Source organism: Microcaecilia unicolor, chromosome 1, assembly GCF_901765095.1.
Source record: "Microcaecilia unicolor chromosome 1, aMicUni1.1, whole genome shotgun sequence".
Taxonomy (NCBI): Eukaryota; Metazoa; Chordata; class Amphibia; order Gymnophiona; family Siphonopidae; genus Microcaecilia; species Microcaecilia unicolor.
Genome location: NC_044031.1, coordinates 535,039,867 through 535,059,114, shown reverse-complemented (window position 1 = coordinate 535,059,114; position 19,248 = coordinate 535,039,867). Strand labels below are relative to the sequence as shown.

The 19,248-nt window shown below is 39.5% G+C and overlaps 1 protein-coding gene across 1 annotated transcript in view; it reads left to right on the top strand.

The window, feature by feature from the left end:
- Positions 1–1,951: 1,951 nt before the first annotated feature.
- Positions 1,952–19,248, top strand: part of CALB1 (calbindin 1) — a 79,338-nt gene continuing 62,041 nt past the window's right edge. The window contains exons 1-3 of the mRNA XM_030216385.1: positions 1,952–2,081; positions 2,590–2,666; positions 6,051–6,125. Coding sequence (XP_030072245.1) covers positions 2,003–2,081; positions 2,590–2,666; positions 6,051–6,125 — 231 coding nt within the window. The 5' untranslated portion in view covers positions 1,952–2,002. The remainder of the gene's footprint in view (positions 2,082–2,589; positions 2,667–6,050; positions 6,126–19,248) is intronic.

Below are 19,248 nucleotides of genomic sequence, written 5' to 3'. Positions count from 1 at the left end.
TATAATTGAGACATTTAAATACCTACATAGCATAAATGCACAGAAGGCAAGTCTTTTTCAGCTGAAAGGAAGGTCTGGAACAAGGGGGGGGGGGGGGGCATAAGATGAAGGTGAAAGGGGATAGACTCAGAAATAACCTGAGGAAATACTTCTTCATGGAAAGGGTGGTAAATTTGTGGATCGGCTTCCCAGTGGAACTGGTGATGATGAAAACACTATCTGTATTCAAGAGAGCTTGGGACAAGTACATAGGAACTCTAACAGAGCGATAGGGAGAGCAGATATTATGGATGGGCAGACTGGATAGGCCGCATTGTGTTTATCTGCCTACATTTTTCTATGATTCCTGCACCTTAGGTTGTGCACCAGTATTTATGCCATCTGAAACTTGGTGTAAATGTCGGCATCCAACTCAGGGCATTTCAGCATGTAAATGGCACTATTCTATAACACCGCACACATTTTCAGAATGCCCTTGACCCGCCCATGCCCCTTCCCTGGCCACCCCCCCCCCTTTTGAGTGGCAGAGTAGCCTAGTCATTAGTGCAGCAGCCTGAGAACCTGGGGAACTGGGCTCAATTCCTTGTGATTCTGGGCAAGTCATTTAGCCCTCCATTGCTTCAGGTACAAAATACATACCTGTATATAATATGTAAACTACTTTGATTGTAACCACAGGAAGGCGGTATATCAAGTCCCATCCCCTTTTTCCCTTTCACTTTTGAGTTGCGCGCTATGGGATTTAGGCACTTTGTTATAGAATAGCACACAAGCAGCTGCACATGCAAATCCAAATGAGTGCCAATTAATGTCAATAATTGATTGCGTATGCCTTGTAGCGCTATAGAAATGCTAAATAGTAGTAAATAGTAGTAGTAGTAAGGCCAATTAATTGATAGTTAATGGCTTGTTAACCAATTTAATTGTGCATGCATCTTGGATCCGTACCAAAATTTCAGTGCCATATAAAGAATCCAGGGGAAAATGCAAGAAAACATTTAGTAAATAGGCCCTTACGTTTGTGCCTGAGGCAATGGAGAGTCCAGTAACTTAACCAATGTCACACGAAGCATCAGTGAGTAAAGCAAAATTATGTTGAGATTGATGCAGAAAAGCATTTAGGAATATTTAAGACAGTTCTACTTGCTGAAATATTTTCTAGTGTACTTGCTTTCAACCGGTCATTTAAGAATCCCAGGTAGTCGGTATTGCAAAATACTCACAATGAATATGCGCCAGATATATTTGCAGAAAATGGAACACAGCACATTCCAATATATATCTTTCCTTGTGGATATCCTAAAATTCAGCCAGTGGCATGGTCCTCGAGTTTCTGAGAACCACTGTTTAGACCATAATAGGTACAAACCAAGCAGCCAATCATGTTAGGGTACAAAAAGATCAGGTACATTGGAACATGGCCCAAAGGGAAAGCAATACAAACAAGAATCTGAAATTTTTGATATTTTTCAGAATCTAGCTACTATTCTAGTTTTTCTAAAAGTCTTGAATATACCACGGGGCGGGCTAACGTTATTGCACGTCTTGAACTACTTGCTCCAGAACTAGGAGCGCAGCACAGAGTGAGACAGAGTCCAACACTTTCCACAGCACGTTAATTTTTATTTTTCTTCCCTTTATATTTCAAAAGGACGACCTATCGTTCCCACGTAGCTTTTGTCTCACTGAACATTTGTCGTCTCTCCAGCACATGCGACAGAGGGTGGGAATACAGAACCCTTGCTATTCTGAACCCAACAGAAAGTGTATATCGCGCCACAGTGGCAACCAAGAATAAGGTGTGAAAAGAGGAGGAGAAGGAGAATAGAGGCAGGATGAAGGGAGGACCCAAGCAGGGGATTGGGCGATTGAGATTGACGAGGGGCGTGGCCCGGCTGGCCGGACTCCCATATATAGGGCTCCGAAGTCTACGGTGGGAGGGAATCAGCCTTGGAAGTCAGCACCGCGGACAGCTCCTTCAGTGTCTCTCTTTTTCAGCAACATGGCAGAGACGCACCTGCAAGGAGTCGAAATCTCAGCATCACAGTTCCTCGAAATCTGGCGTCACTACGACACTGACGGTGATTATATTTCATTCTAAGTTGTCCCGGTAGATGAAACTATGATTGTTGTTTCCATCGTGCCAACTTTCACTTGCTCCAGTAGGAAAACCTAACTTTATTTTCAAGCTCCTTTCATTTTTTTTTTCAACACTAGTTGCTGCTCCTTTTTCTGTTTTGCAGCCTGGGTGATTTTGCTCATACAGGAAGTGTGAGCTCTCAGAGCTTCGGCGTGGTCGTAGATTTAAAAAGCAATTTTTACTTTACCCCAAAATGAATTAATTCTAACTACACTGCTTCAGCTTTAGAAAATCGAAATTCTGCGTTTGGTCCCACCAATATGTACTGGAAACAGAAAACATAAAGTCCGACTTAAAAATTATGACACCCTTCATAAAGAATAGGGATTTGCAAAGTGTTCGCTTCCTGCGCTTATTCCTTGAACACCAATTCGCCATATATGCTAGGAAGACTGGAAATTAAAAGTAGATGATACCAATGAATGAATAAACACTCATTATTGTTACAGGAAATGGGTACATCGAAGGGAAGGAGTTACAGAACTTTATTCAAGAGCTTCAGCAAGCCCGAAAGAAGGCTGGACTGGTAGGTGGATATTGGATGCAACTTTATGTCTTAAAAAACAAAACAGACAAAAATGGAAATGTCCAAGAAAACAAAGTTCATTAGCGGGACCTCTCCTACTTTAGATGGGAGAACGTTTCTTCTCATTATTCACAATTATATTTATTATAATGGCATATATTTTAGGTAACTTGCAACCCCTGTTTAAAATGGATCCCCTTGCATAGCTAGCCTTTATATTTATCAGGAGTCGCAATCGCTAGAATACATTTGCAGTTCCAAAATGATACTTCAACAAAAGTATTGCCAAGTTGTATTTTAAAAATCTTATCTACTAATTGTAGTTTTGAATGACTAGTTAAGCCTTTCCTCTTGGTAAACACCCTGAGTAGCTCAATCTCAGTTGATCCGTGTAGAAAAAAGTAAGCTAGATAAAATACCTGCTTATGGCATGTCTTTCCTTTTTAATTCTTCAGAAGAATGACGAGTGAGGCTGAAACACATTTCTGCCCTTACTGGTCTATAAACCCATGTACATATAACCTAGCGTACACTGCTTATTTTTGCATTCCAGTTGCTTTATGGAAAAAAAATAAGAGTTTCTGAAAACAGTTTTACAGGCAGACTGGTATCATAATGGATGGTAAGGTTCCTAAAAAATGTAACCTGGAAGCTGTTTGAGGATGGTTGAAACTACTTTTCATATAAAGATAATTTAATTTAATTTACTGTGATGGAAGTAATTCTAGTTAAAGCTGTGCCCATTTAAACAGAATTCAGAGCTCTGAAAATTAAGGACAGTTCATTATATCAATATTTTAATTGTTGTTCCTTTTTTACACACACGCATGCACTCACACAGGATTGCTTATCAGAGAGGCTGCCCAGCTCTAACTGAAATAAACTGTAAACACCCTTACTAAATATGAATTACATGTATTTGTCTTCATATACTCATTCTGCATAGCTGTGTTATAATAATAAATGTATGCTTATTAGCAAAGCTAATATAGGCATTCTTGAACACCAATTCTTTTCCAGTACACCTACTATCTACACTTGACATGTTTTTGCTTTCACTGGTGAGAATGCATCTCATAGTCCACTTGATTTAGTAGACACTGTTTTTCCTAGCACTCCACAGGGACCTGTCATTCCAGTCTGCTGTATATCTCAAGGGAACACCATGTCATTAGTGAGAGATTTTAAAACCCCTTGAATACAGATAGTTATCCTTACACAGTCTATGCAACTTTGCATTTCAATCCTATCATTTTTAAGAGAACATTACATGTTAATTTTAAAATAATTTGCTTGGTTTATCCTTTAGTGGAAAAATATATTTGCCATGCCTATTTTACCACCAGCTTAATTAACATGGTTATAGTTCTATGTACTTAAAGCTGGAATTATTTTTACATGAATAACGCAACTTGCAAAGTTCAATGCAAGCCTTGTTATTTGATTTGCATATCAATGAGGTGTACTACATACTTTGCATCTCATTATTAAACAACATGCATTTCAAATTTATTAGATCAGATTTCAAGAGTATGATTAGAGAAAGATGTATAAAGGAAAGACTGTCCAACATAAATATTTGGCAAGGGAATTTCACGCAATGTTTAGTTGAAATCAATCAAATGAATGTTATATCATATACAGGCTGATAGAATGAGTTATGCTTGGCTTGGTGCAGTTGATTACTTCCCATTTGTGCTAAAATTATTACCGATGCAGGAAGGATTTTAAAACCAAAATGTGTTCTACATGGGAAATAAAGGCGTAAGCTAATTTGAGCACATCTGAAATGTTAATGCATGCTAATGACCTGCATATGGAATTACCTGCACTGCAGGAAAGTGCACTAACAGTTTGTTTACTTTACTTCCCAGATAGTGCTTAAACTCTATTTCAAGCCTAGAGGTGAACTAAAATTTTAACTTTCAGTTAACTTCAATGAGAAATCAATAGGTGGTTAAAAATCAGCCATCAAAGACCAGAGTTTCCCAAGGTGAGAATCTCTGATGATGAGACTCCAAGACTAGGGATCCATAAACCCTGGATCCCATGATCCAAGGCTCCTGTGTCCCAGGGTCCTGAATCATGGTAATAGCCTGGTATTTCTGCACTGTGGCTACCTGGATGCTTGAGTCCTGGATTCAGGTCACCTGGATACAAGGGTCTTGGACTCAGACCTGTTGATGCAGGGTTCATAGACTTAGGCCAACTGAGTCTGAGAACCCCACACCTGTCACCTACCCCCATTCACCTACCTACTCTCTTATCAACTCAGCTAAACCTTCGCCATCCCACTAAGCCAGTGGTTCATAGCCCAGCCCTCAGGCACACCCAGCCAGTCTGGTTTCAGGATATCCACAGTGAATATGTCTGAGATATATTTGTATGTACTGCCTCATTGGTTTTTAAATCTATCTCATGCATATTCATTGTGGATATCTTGAAAACTTGACTGAATGGGTGTGCCTGAGGGCTGGACTGAGAACCACTGTATTAAGCCACTCTCTTACTTGCTAAACCCCCTTTCAAACACTAAATCACTCCCCAATCCATTACCTAACCAATTGATCTAATCTTCAAAACCGCCAACCTACCCCCTCTTAGAACACCAACCAATCTACTCCCCACCCATCTACAACAACCCCACCTACTAACAGAGGTGTGGCTAGATGAGTGGAGGTAATTTAGTGAATGGATGGATGTAAACTAGAAGTTGAGGAACTGGTGAGTTTTTTATGGTGGCAAACTTGCTTGATGGCATGTAGGGTATGTTTAACATTACAGTCTCACTGCCTTGGGTGGTAGGAGTGGATCCTGGGGCAGAATCACCTTGCCTTGGGGATCTCAGTAGTGCCTGGGCAGAGTCGCCTCTTAAAATTTCTTAAAATTCCTCAGTTATTTGGGACTGGACCAGAGAACCTCCAATGTGATGGGTAAAGGTGTTAGTTAAACTTAACATTGCTTCTGTTTTAACTTCAGTGGTTAGAGGTGGCAATTAACTTCAAATTTAACTAATTCCCCTTTAATGACCTTCACACTTCTGATGTAGTGTACAGTTTTTATTGTGGATTAAGCATATCATTATTTTATTACTGTGTATAGGAAGTAAGGTTAAAAAAATAGTACAAAAGTTTTTTTTTTTTAAACCAACACTAAAACTTTAGCCTACAGAGTTTCACTGAACTTTTACATCGGCCCAATAAAAAGCTGAAACAATGAAACCACTTTTAGGCAGCACAGGAACAACTCGTTTCATGAATTTCCTGTTCCAACCCTACAATTCCAGTTTGCATTCTGATATTTTGCAAAACATAACATTATTTTAAAATGTGAATTTATGGATCTGTTTGGATATATAATCATGATAATCATTGCATATTTTAGGATTTGTCTGAAAAAATGAAAGCTTTTGTGGATCAGTATGGGCAGAATACTGATGGCAAAATAGGCATAAGTGAGGTAAGAAATACTTTATCAATATCCCATTCCATGTCATGTTTTGCAGATGATTCCATTGGTTAGTTAATTAGACAGTTACTAAACAATACATTATTAAACAACTTTGTACAAAATGTTTGAATGTTATACTTGTGACTGTGAAAATGTTGTTGTGCAATAGAATAATAGAAGGAATGGCTTTTTTTCCTAATATCTGTAAGTACAGTTTGGGAAGACTGAGTTTCTTTGATGTTCTTTTATGAAGTATTGTGCAAAGAAAAATGTCCCTCTATATCTGAAAGGTGTTCATTACACTTTATTGAACATTGCAGGTGCAAGTCAAATGAAAATAAAATGAGGTTACTCTCACAGCTTCTTTTAAAGAACTGAACAGCTGCTTAGCCAAGCTCAATTTGGGAAAGTTGCAAATGTGAAAATGTTCATTTTCTTGATAACTGCAGAGCCTGGTGTACAGAATGAATCTGAGCATCCAAGGGTCCTTTTTAGAGTTGAGTTATCTATGATAAAGAATGACACAGGGAAGGGGACCCGCAGTAACCGTGGGGTTGGGGACGGGGACAGATCCCATGGGAACAGGGCTGGGATGAGGACAGAGCCAGTGAGGACAGAGACAAACTTTGGCCAAGTGTCACTTTCTACTTTGAAGGCTGTTAATGAACTGGACTGTTATTTATGTTTGATTGATGTAAATGACAGTATTTTTATTTTTTGGAAAAACAAGCAAACATGCTGGCCACAGCTAACAAAATTTGCATGGGGGATCGTGTTCATCCTGCTACCAGCACATCTTCTAAAAAGGCATCTTCTATTGCAGGAGAGACTGTGGAAGACAGGAGAGCTAGACTGAATCCTGAGATTGTTGATGACTTATTCATCCACAGATTAAAAAATCATAACAGTAATTCATAGGGCTTATTTCTCCCCTCTAGGGCTTAGAGAATGGGTTGTATTTTGTACCCCTGGACATTTTAACAGGGTGGATTAGGACTTTTTGGGGTAGTAGAAGTCAGCTATTGTTGGGGTTGAAAGGGTAGAAAGAAGGTGGTGATGGTGGGAGGGTTTATTATAGCTGCTCGTTGTTGTTGTTGTTTTCTATTTATAATTTATACACAACAGTTGCACAGCATATTGTTCCTTTTTATACTTCTGCAGATGAGAACAGAGCCCACAGGGATGGGGTCAGAACCTAAGGGGATGGGGCGGGGACAGAGACAGGGCCTGCGGGGATGGAAATGGCGGGCCTGTGGGGATGGGGTGGGGATGGAGACAGAACCCAAGGGGACTGGTCGGGAACGGGGACAAATTTTATCCCTGTGTCATTCTCTAATCTATGATATTTTTCTGAAATGGACATTTGCCCCCCTCATTCTACTGTATAACAGGGCACATAAATTTAAGCAACTCTTATGGGCTTAAATTTATCGAATGCTAGTATTTACACAGGTAAGTGCACGCTTATGTGCATAAACGGTAGTAGGGTGCATAAGCACTATTCTTTCATTATGCACTAAGGGCCCAATTCTATATATGGTGCCTAAAATTAATGTGTGTTAGGCAATCACACCTAAGTGTATTCTAAATACTGTGCATCTACATGTGGTATTTAGAATTTGCTTAGGCATAGTTCATGCGACTAAATCTACGCACATCCATTTATACCACAGAAAGGCCTATGTAAATCCCTGCGCGTAAATTTACATGCACTGGCCTAAATTTTATAACAACGTGTGTAGATTTTGGAATGCCCATGAAACACCCATTTCCCCACCCATAACCATGCCACTTTTTGCCTGTGCACATTAGTATTTAGGCACAGTACATTACAGAATATGCTTAGGAATTTAAACTTAGATTGTGAGCCCCCCTGGGACAGAGAAATATTCAGAGTACCTGAATGTAATTCACCTTGAGCTACTACCTAAAAAGGTGTGAGCAAAATCTAAATAAATAAATAAACGTGTAAATTCTCATTTTTGCCAATTAGTGCTCGTTATTGCTTGTTAAGAGCTGTTAACAATGCTTAACAGCTTGTTAAAACAATTGATCTATGCACATAGTTATAGAATTGCCTAAATGTACATGGAACACTAGGTATGATATATAGAATTGGGGGGGGGGGGGTAAGGGGGTTCTTTTTCTAAGGTGTGCTAACAATTAGAGCACACTAAGGGGTAAACTCTATAAAATTAGCACTGAACATTTTAACGTGTTGAGTGCTGTTCTATAAAAGCTACACGTCCTTTATAGAATACCACGTAGGCGTAAATGTCAGCACCGAAATTAGACATGGTTCAGCAGAATTCTGTATTCATATACATAAAATTTTGGAATGCTTCTGAAATCCCCCCAAACATCCCGAAGCCATACTCCCCCAAATTTTTGCACCTTAGGATTTACACATATATCATTATAGAATACAATCTGCACGTAAATTCTAATTAAGGCCAATTAACGCCAATAATTGGTTGTTAGCAGCTAATTATTGAAGCTGATTGGCTTGTTAAGCTGCCTGCGCAATCAGTTATGTGCATTGATTTGTGTGAACAACTTTAGTTGCTGTTTACAGAATCTGGGGATAAATGCTGCACAACCCATTCTATTCCTATGAGCTGCATGGCATTTAGCACATGCTCATCACTATCCACTAGCACACTTTAGTAAAAGGAACCCTTAATGTGATGTAAAAGGCTTACCGCAGAATGTGCTAACGTGTCTTGCAGTAATTTTCCCTTTTGTATGCGCTAACTGTGCAGTATTTATTTGTGTCCTTCATTTTTTTTGAAGGGATATGTCAGAGGCAGAGAATGAACATGGAAGCGCTCTCACATTAACACATGCTAAATTTCCGTGTGGTATATAGAATACGCTGAATGTCAGTCCACATGACTAAATTTAGTAGCGGTCAATTATGCCAACTAAAACCTGTTGTAAATCCCAACGCCTAAATTAGCCGTGGAGTGGGTGCATTCTATAACAACGCACATAGATCTTAGAAATGCCCATGACCCGTTCATTCCACACCCATAACCATGCCCACTTTTCAACTGTGTGACTTAGGATTTATTTGCACCACATTACAGAATATGCTTAGACAGTAGTGCATGTAAATTCTAATTAATTCCAGTTAGTGCTGATAATTGCTTGTTAACATCCAATTATCACCATTGATTAACTTGTTAACTAAGTTAAGCACATTGTTATGGACAGGGGTGGACTGAGGATGGTCTAGGCCCCTGAGCACTGAGGGTGGTCTGGGACCCCCGCCCAACCGCTGCCCCAGTCCTACCTGAGGGGTCCTGGTGGTCTGGTGGCATCTGCAGGGGGCATGTTCTTTCCTGCCCCATGTGCTGCCACTATTCCTCCGCCTGCTGGTGTTGCTGTGTTTTCAAAATGGTGGTCGAGACTTCCCATGGTAGTCTCGCAGACCTCGACAGTCTTGGCCGCCATTTTTAAAATACATTAGAGCCGAGTGTGGGTAATAGCAGCAGCCCAGTGGGCTGGGCAGGAAAGAACATGTTCCCCCCTGCAGAGGCCACTAGTTCACCTGCGGCACGCCAGGCATCCAGGCAGAGCCTCTGGATCCTCAGGCGCTGCCCAGTTGCCTACATGGTCAGTCCGCCCCTGGTTATGAAATATGCTTTGATTTCTGCATGGAAATCTCAGCATGATATATAAAATCCTGGAGTAAGAGGGTAAATTTATAACAGGCCATCCAGATTTGGAGGCAAAGTAAGCATCTTTGTTGCTATTCTATAAGACAAAGGGCTCCTTTTATAAAGCCGCACTAGAAATTCCTGAGCAGCAAATGCATTGAAGCCCATCGAAATTGAATGGACGTCACATTGCTGCACACTAAGGCCATTTTTAGCACAGCCAAAAAATGGCTGATTTTCCATTTTCCAAAATAATGGCCATATGCTAATGTTGTGAACTAAACAGTTTTAAGAGGAAGAGACACCCCTAATATCAATATACCATAAAAGTTCTTGGGATTCTCGTATAGAAAGTAATATTTCACACAGGGTGCTAGTATAGAAGGAGAAAAAACCTCAAAGCTCCAAACTGTAGATTATACACTGTAGGAGCAGGACTTCCTCATCATCATCAAAAAACCTCCTTTCTTCTCCAAATAGTGAAAACCAACTTAACTTTTATAACGAAAAGCAGTAAAAAAATTTAGCTTTCGCTGCTCCTCTCCTTATTACTTGCAAGGTCTTCAGCCTGACCATGACCAACGGTGGCCAGCGTTTCGCAAGGCTGTGTCAGGATCACAGGACCAAGAAATCTGCAGAGGAGATAAACTTCATCAAACGCTTATACATTTCTTACCGTCACTTCAATCCCTCTGGTGCTTGCTTAAATTCCATTCAGAAAAAGCCGACGGTAGCTACTCAGACAACTTCCTTAAAAATGGCACCTTCTATATAACCTCATATGACGTCAGACACCAAAACAATGGCAGTCAATCAAAAAAAAGTCTCAAAAACTTCAAAAAAACCTCACAGAAATCCTGTCAAAAATGTAGTTGGCTGATGGTTGACACATAATGCCTTATAGGCAATGATTCCATTCTAATTTAGCATTCAACCCTTGTGGTATCATGGACCCTAATCTGAAGATCCACTGTTGCTCTTTCAGTAAAGAATTCGATGTCTGTCTCCTCCTCTCTTGTTAACAGCTATATGTTGTAGAACACAGCTCTGTACCATTTCAAACTCATGTTTAAACATGACACAATGATTAGCTAGAGGTGTTCTTCTGGGTACATAAGTAATGCCACACTGGGAAAAGACCAAGGGTCCATCGAGCCCAGCATCCTGTCCACGACAGCGGCCAATCCAGGCCAAGGGCACCTGGCAAGCTTCCCAAACATACAAACATTCTATACATGTTATTCCTGGAATTGTGGATTTTTCCCAAGTCCATTTAGTAGTGGTTTATGGACTTGTCCTTTAGGAAACCGTCTAACCCCTTTTTAAACTCTGCCAAGCTAACCACCTTCATCACGTTCTCCAGCAATAAATTCCAGAGTTTAATTATGCGTTGGGTGAAGAAATATTTTCTCTGATTTGTTTTAAAATTACTACCCTGTAGTTTCATCGCATGCCCCCTAGTCCTAGTATTTTTGGAAAACGTGAACAGACGCTTCACATCCACCTGTTCCAGTCCAGTCATTTTATATACCTCTATCATGTCTCCCCTCAGCCGTCTCTTCTCCAAGCTGAAAAGCCCTAGCCTCCTTAGTCTTTCTTCATAGGGAAGTTGTCCCATCCGCACTATCATTTTAGTTGCCCTTCGCTGCACCTTTTCCAATTCTACTATATCTTTCTTGAGATGTGGCGACCAGAATTGAACACAATACTCAAGGTGCGGTTACACCATGGAGCGATACAATGGCATTATAACATCCTCACACCTGTTTTCCATACCTTTCCTATTAATACCCAACATTCTATTCACTTTCCTAGCTGCAGCAGCACACTGAGCAGAAGGTTTCAGTGTATTATCGACGACGACACCCAGATCCCTTTCTTGGTCCGTAACTCCTAACGTGGAACCTTGCATGACATAGCTATAATTTGGGTTCTTTTTTCCCACATGCATCACCTTGCACTTGCTCACATTAAACGCCATCTGCCATTTAGCTGCCCAGTCTCCCAGTCTCGTAAGGTCCTCTTGCAATTTTTCACAATCCTGTCGCGAGTTAACGACTTTGAATAACTTTGTGTCATCAGCAAATTTAATTATCTCACTAGTTACTCCCATGTGGTCCTTGTCTCGCTCTTATGTTCCACTAGTCTCACATATAGCGAACATGAGGTTTGTCCTACATAAAGCTTATCACAGGGGCATATTATACAGTAGATGATGAAATCAGATCTGCAGGATGTATTGACATACAATGTATATTCTCTGCCAGTAGACAGATCCTTAAAAACTTTGACTCTAGCATAATGTCACACATCCTGCATTGGTGACTTTTATGGCATATGCTAATGTTGTCGTTAACACTCGGCCATTAACAAAAATTAGCAAATGAGCACTACCCAACCCCTATTTTGTAGGTGGTAAGGTCTCAAGCACTAATCCTGCACTATCCAGCTAGCACGTAGTAATGTAGCTGTGCTAACTGATTACTGCACAAACGCCCACTGTCCACCCCCAGACATGCTCCCTCCACAGTAAAATTTAAATGATTTTATAGTGCCTGGTTTGCAGGCATACATTACAAAATTGCTGCGGGACATCTCAACGCGTCCTATGGTAAGATCTTTGGAGCTATGGTAAACACGTGCTAGTACTTACTCCAGCTTAGTAAAAGGATCCCCACATTATTTATCACATTTCAACCCCACATTTTCCCATGTTTGCAGGCTCAATGTGGCTTACAGTAGACCGAAAAGGCTATCGCCAGTCCAGTAGTTATACAAATGCAATAGATTGTGGTAGTCAGAGTGGATAGAAAGAACAGGGTATAAAGGAAAAAGGGTAAAGGTAAGAGAGTCCAAAATAGTCCATTTATATGCTGTTTAGAATGAATTTAGGTTTTATGTTGGAGCCTGGGGGTAGGCCTTCCGGAATAGGCTAGTCTTGAGTAATTTCCTAAAGTAGAGATGGTTTTGAGTAGTTTTGACAGCTTTTGGCAGTGCATTCCATAATTGGGTGCTGATAAAGGAAAAGGATTAAGCGTAAGTGGATTTATATTTGAGGCCGTTACAGGTAGGATAATGGAGATTTAGGAATGAACGGGATGTGCTTGATGTATTCCTGGCTGGAAGATTGATTAGGGTGTTCATGTATCCTGGGGCTTCTCCATAAAGAATTTTGTGGACTAGGGTGCAGATTTTGAAGTTAATTCGTTCCTTTATTGGGAGCCAGTGCAATTTCTCTCAAAGGGGCTTAGAACTTTCCAATTTGGATTTGCCAAAGATTAGTCTTGCTGCTGTGTTTTGTGCAGTCTGAAGTTTCTTTACAAGTTGTTCTTGCACTCCAGGGGCATTTTACATGTGTAAAATGGAATAAATCCTTTACGTAATTACCCTCTAAATAGTTTATAGTTTATTAAAACTTGATATACCGCTGTTGCAACAGCCTTGATCACAGTGGTTTATATATGCTAAGATAACATAAAAAGTATAAAAGAAAAGAACACCATAGTTTAATAGAATAGGATCAGACATATCAAGAGGCCATTCGTTTGTAAATTTCCCTCTAGGAAGTATATTACTTGCTTTACTTCCAAATCTCTAGTTTCCATTGACATTATTATAACTAAAGAGTGAAGATTAGTTTAAACACATTAGGCTGACATATAATCACAATTAGATTCACCTATGTGGCTTGTTTCTGAAAATGATTTCCCTTCTATATAAGAAGTTTGAATATAGCCCTTGAGAATACTTTCCAAATATACTGTAATTCTTGTAGAAACAAACATACTAGGGGAGAATCTATATATGTCGCCTACAAAATTGGCATGGAAATCGGTGCCAAAAAAGTGTATTCTATAAGCGGCACCTAAATTTAGGTGTGGTATATAGAATGCACTTAATTGATATCCCAGCACCTAAAACTACGCACCTCCATTTACACCAACAAAAATATGACATAAATCCTGGTGCGTAGATTTAGGCACACTGGGCCATTCTCTATAACTATGCGCATAAGTTTCAGAATGCCCATGAAATACCCATTTTACTGCCTATATCCACGCCCCTTTTTGCCTGTGCATGTTAGAACTTAGGTGCAGAGCATTACAAAATATGCTTAGTGAATTGTGCACGTAAATTCTAATTATTGCCAATTAAAGCTCATTATTGCTTGTTATGAGCTGTTATCAATGCTGATTACTTGTTAAGCCAATTAAGTTATGTGCATTGTTACAGAATACGTTTGAATTTTCACGCGATTCTCTATATAGTACCTGGGGGAATATTACTTGCTCAATAATAGATCAAAGAATCACAAATACAAATAACATAAATAATATTTTTTTTGTTACATTTGTACCCCATGCTTTCCCACTCATGGCAGGCTCAATGTGGCTTACATATTGTATACAGGTACTTATTTGTACCTGGGGCAATGGAGGGTCAAGTAACTTGCCCAGAGTCACAAGGAACTGCCTGTGCTTGAAGTGGGAATCGAACTCAGTTCTTCAGGACCAAAGTCCACCACCCTGACCACTAGGCCACTCCTTACAATATGAAGAATAAAAAAAGACAAAATTCAAATGCAGACAAATGACCTTATATGTAATATTTAAGCATATGTGGACATAATTTACCTAATTAAAATCCAATATCAAAACATATTTGCAGGAACTTTAGTTTTTGCTTTATGTCCTTGGTGCCATGACAGTGATTTTTTTCTCCTATAATATTTTCTCCTTTCTATCACAAGGTGGCATGATACAGATGGTGTAGGAACCCACACTAAACTGAAAACTGCTGGGAGGTCACCAGCAGCATGGAAAACCTTTTTCTATTTGGGGGGGGGGGGGGGGGGTGTTCCTGTGCTAATATGGTAGAGGCCGTTTTACTAAGCTTAAGTACATAAGTTTTGCCATACTGGGACAGACTGAATGTCCATCAAGCCCAGCATCCTGTTTCCAACAGTGGCCAATCCAAGTCACAAGTACCTGGCAAGATCCCAAAAAACTACAATATATTTTATGCTGCTTATCCTAGAAATAAGCAGTGGATTTTCCCCAAGTCCATTTTAATAATGTTCTATGGACTTTTAGGAAGCCATTCAAACCTTTTTAAACCCCACTAAGCTAACCGCCTTTACCACATTCTCTAGCAATGAATTCCAGAGTCTAATTACAAGTTGAGTGAAGAAAAATTTCTCCAATTTGTCTTAAATTTACTACTTTGTAGCTTCATTAAATGCCCCCTAGTCCTAGTATTTTTGAAAAGAGTAAACAAGCGATTCACGTCTACTTGTTCTACTCCACTCATTATTTTATAGACCTCTATCATATCTCCCATCAGCTGTCTTTTCTCCAAGCTGAAGAGCCCTAGCCACTTCAGCCTTTCCTCATAGGGAAGTCGTCCCATCCCCTTTATCATTTTTGCCGGCCTTCTCTGTACCTTTTCTAATTCCGTTATATCTTTTTTGAAATGCGGCAACCAGAATTGAACACAATATTCGAGGTGCGGTCGCACCATGGAGCGATACAAAGGCATTATAATGTCCTCATTTTTGTTTTGCATTCCTTTCCTAATAATACCTAACATTCTATTTGCTTTCTTAGCCGCCGCAGCACACTGAGCAGAGGGTTTCAAGGTATCACCAATGACCGACACCTAGATCCCTTTCCTGGCTGATGACTCCTAATGTAGAACCTTGCATTACATAGCTATAATTCGGGTTCCTCTTTCCCACATGCATCACTTTGCACTTGCTCACATTAAACGTCATCTGCCATTTAGAAGCCCAGTCTCCCAGTTTTGTAAGGTCCTCTTGTAATTTTTCACAATCATCTTGCGATTTAACAACTTTGAATAAATTTGTGTTATCAGCAAATTTAACTACCTCACTAGTTACTCCCATCTCTAAATCATTTATAAATATGTTAAAAAGCAGCGGTCCCAGCACAGACCCCTGGGAACCCCACTACCTACCCTTCTCCATTGAGAATACTGACCATTTAACCCTATTCTCTGTTTTCTATCTTTTAACCAGTTTTCAATCCACAATAGGACACTACCTCCTATCCCATGACTTTCCAATTTCCTCTGGGGTCTTTCATGAGGTACTTTGTCAAATGCCTTTTAAAAATCCAGATACACAATATTGATCGGCTCACCTTTATCCACATGTACATTCACCTCTTCAAAGAAATGTAATAGATTGGTGAGGCAAGATTTCCCTTCGCTAAATCTATGTTGGCTTTGTCTCATTGATCCATGCTTTTGAATATGCTCTGCAATTCTGTTCTTTATAATAGTCTCTACCATTTTGCCCGGCACTGACATCAGGCTCACCAGTCTATAATTTCCTGGATCTCCTTTGGAACCTTTTTTAAAAATCAACGTTACATTGACCACCCTCCAATCTTCCAGTACCACACTCAATTTTTCAATTCTATCAGTACTCTGAGATGAATACCATCTGGTCCAGGAGATTTGCTACTCTTCACATTGTCAAATTGGCCCATTACATCCTCCAGGATTATAGAGATTTCATTCAGTTTCTCCAACTCATCGGTAAATGGAAATTGCTTTGACTGTACTATAGAAAGGCAATATATCAAATCTATGACCCTCTATCTTTGTGGAGGAGGTGGCTGACTTTCTACCTTCCTAAGGGCATCTGGAAGTATAAATGTGCCTCTGTTTACAGCTAAAGCTGGAAATATAGACAGCATTCATTTAAATAGATCTCAAATGCAATGTTTTTATCCTCTGCTGGTTCTCCAAATTCTCTATCTTACATTGAAGCACTAAATTGAAAATTGTCCATCTTTAAGTTTGAGAATGTCAACTTTATTCTCGATATCAGAAGACTCCAGTGTAGAAACGTTTTATTCAAGAACTGAAGCTTTAGTAACAAAAGATTGATTCTGAACTATGAGATCAGAAAAGTTTTGATTAAAGAAGATTCCAGGCAGACCAGAGCATCCTATATAGAATCTATAGTCACAGGTCTAAAGGATGTTTTATTAATTTTCCAAAGTAGGCCTCTATTGCACCATTAGTGACTTTTAGAAAATATCAATTTGAAAATTTGAAGATAGCAGAACAATCCTATCCCCCAGTATTTTATTTATTTATGCATTCTTCTATCCACTATTATCCAAACACAAGTTTTAGTTCAAAGTGGCTTACAATTTACATTTTGGTGGAGTTACAATAATGTTCTGCAATGTGGAGAGGGCATCTATTGTTTGTGTGGTTATTCATAGAGTTTTTGAAGAGATAGATTTGAAGAGGAAAAGGTAGTGGTAGGTTTTGTGTTCAACTGTAGAGTTTTGGTGATATTTATTTATTTATATAGGGCCCCTTTTACCAAGGTGCGGCAAAAGGGGGCCTATGCTGGCATCGGCGCGTGTGTTTCATGCGTGCCGAGGCCCCCTTTTACTGCAATGTGTAAAAGAAATCTTTCTTTCCTGCAGGGTCCCAAAAAACAACAAGGCAAACGATCTGCAAAATCCAATATGGGAAAGAAAGCCAGTAGATCAATATCACAACAAAAAGATTTTATTGAAGATACCGGTATCTTTTTGTTGTGATTATCCAGTGTTAGATGTTTGTCAAGAATGATTCTTATTATTTTAAGTTGTGTTCCGATGTGGTATGTTTGTTGGTTGATTGTGAATTTTTGGTAAGATGTGGGGTTGTGTGGGCAGGATAGTACTAGGAATTAGGTTTTGTCTCTGTTCAGTTTAGTCTGAAAGTTGTTGCCCATTCTTCCATGAGGTCCAATCCTTTTTTTATTTTGTCCTGTATGTTTTGGAAAGGTATGAAGATGGTGACATCGTCTGCATATATAAATGGGTTGAAACCCATTCTAGTTTTTTTCTGAGTGGCACCATCATTACGTTGAACAGTATTGGTGATATTTGCGATCCCTGTGGTACCCCACACTCAGAGATCCATGAGATTGATGTTTGGTTAGACATCTTTACAATGTAGGATCTGGTCTTTAGAAAGCCATTGAACCACGTTGCCACTGCACCGCTGACTCCTATGTTGTCAAGCAGTGTCATTAGTGTGGTGTGTTGTCTACTAGGTCAAATGCACTTGAAATGTCGAATTGTAGGAGTTATACATTTTGTCCTTGGCATATTATGCTTCTGAATTTCGTTATCAGGGTGGTTATGAACATTTCTGAGCTGTGTTGTAGTCTGAAATATGATTGAGATTTATGAAGAATTGAGAATTTTGTCAAATATTCCATTAGTTGCTATGCTACCAGACCTTCCATTGTTTTGGTCAGTAGTGGAATTGAGGCTACTGGTCTGTAATTTGTGGTTTTACTGCTCTTGTTGGTAATGTTTTTGTGGATAGGTGTGAGTACTATGTCGCCTTTGTCTGTTGGAAATTGACCTCCTTCAAACATGTATGTGATGTGTTTGGTCAGGCACTTGATGAACCAGTCTGGTGGGTTTTTCATCATATAGTTGGGGCATTTGTCAAGTAGGCAGTATGCATGCGCATATTTTGTCAATAGTGTCTTTACTGTGTCTATTTGGGGTGGTTTGAACATGGTCAATATTCTGCTGTGGTGTGGTTGTCATGTGTTTCGCAGTCCTGTAGGTAGTCTGTGACATTTATTTGTGCTTTTACAAGGTTTGATCTTTTGTTTGTTACTTTGTTTTGAAGTATTGTTCAAGCATGTCTGCAGTTGGTGGTGTTTCAGTTGTCACCAATATGTTCTGGGTTTTCAGTAGTTTGTTCATGAGTTCAAATTTTCTTTTTGTATTGGTCTGGTCAAGGTTCTTATATGTACTGTAGTGTTCTGCTTTTGCTTTCTTTATGCTGTTTGTGTATGTTCTTATGGCTTTTCTTCATATGGTTTTGTTTGCGTCTGTTTTGTTTTTGGTCCATGCTCTTTCGAGTTTCCTACAGAGCTTCTTCATGTGTAGTAGTTTGTCATTAAACCTGGGACGTGGTTGTTTTGTGATTTTTGTTTTTGATTTGAGTGGTGCTATTTTGTTTAGTGTGTTTTCACTTGTTTCATACCAGTTTCTCATGCAGTGTTTATCTTTGGGTGGTATGTCATTGAGCTCATTTATTATGGTTGTCCAGAATGTGTGGTTGTCTACGTTTCCTCTGGTTGTGAATCTGCGTTGGGTTCTTGGCTCTCTTGCTTGCCATTTTCTTTCCATTGTAGTGTGAAAGTGAGCTTGCTGTAGTCGGATCGTGATACCTCTTCCCATGTGTGGTTTGTGAATATGTGGTTGTTACTCATTGAAAATCTGTGTGCTAGTATGTCTAATTGTTGTCCTTTTGTGTGCGATGAGACTTCTTGAACTGTTGTGAAGTTCCATTGGTTTATGAAGTTCATTAGTGTTTTTGTGTTTGTGTCATTTTGATTTTCTAGGTGCAGGTTTATGTCACCTATTAGTAGTACATTTGGGTGATTGGTGCAGATGTTTGGTATGAAGTCCATG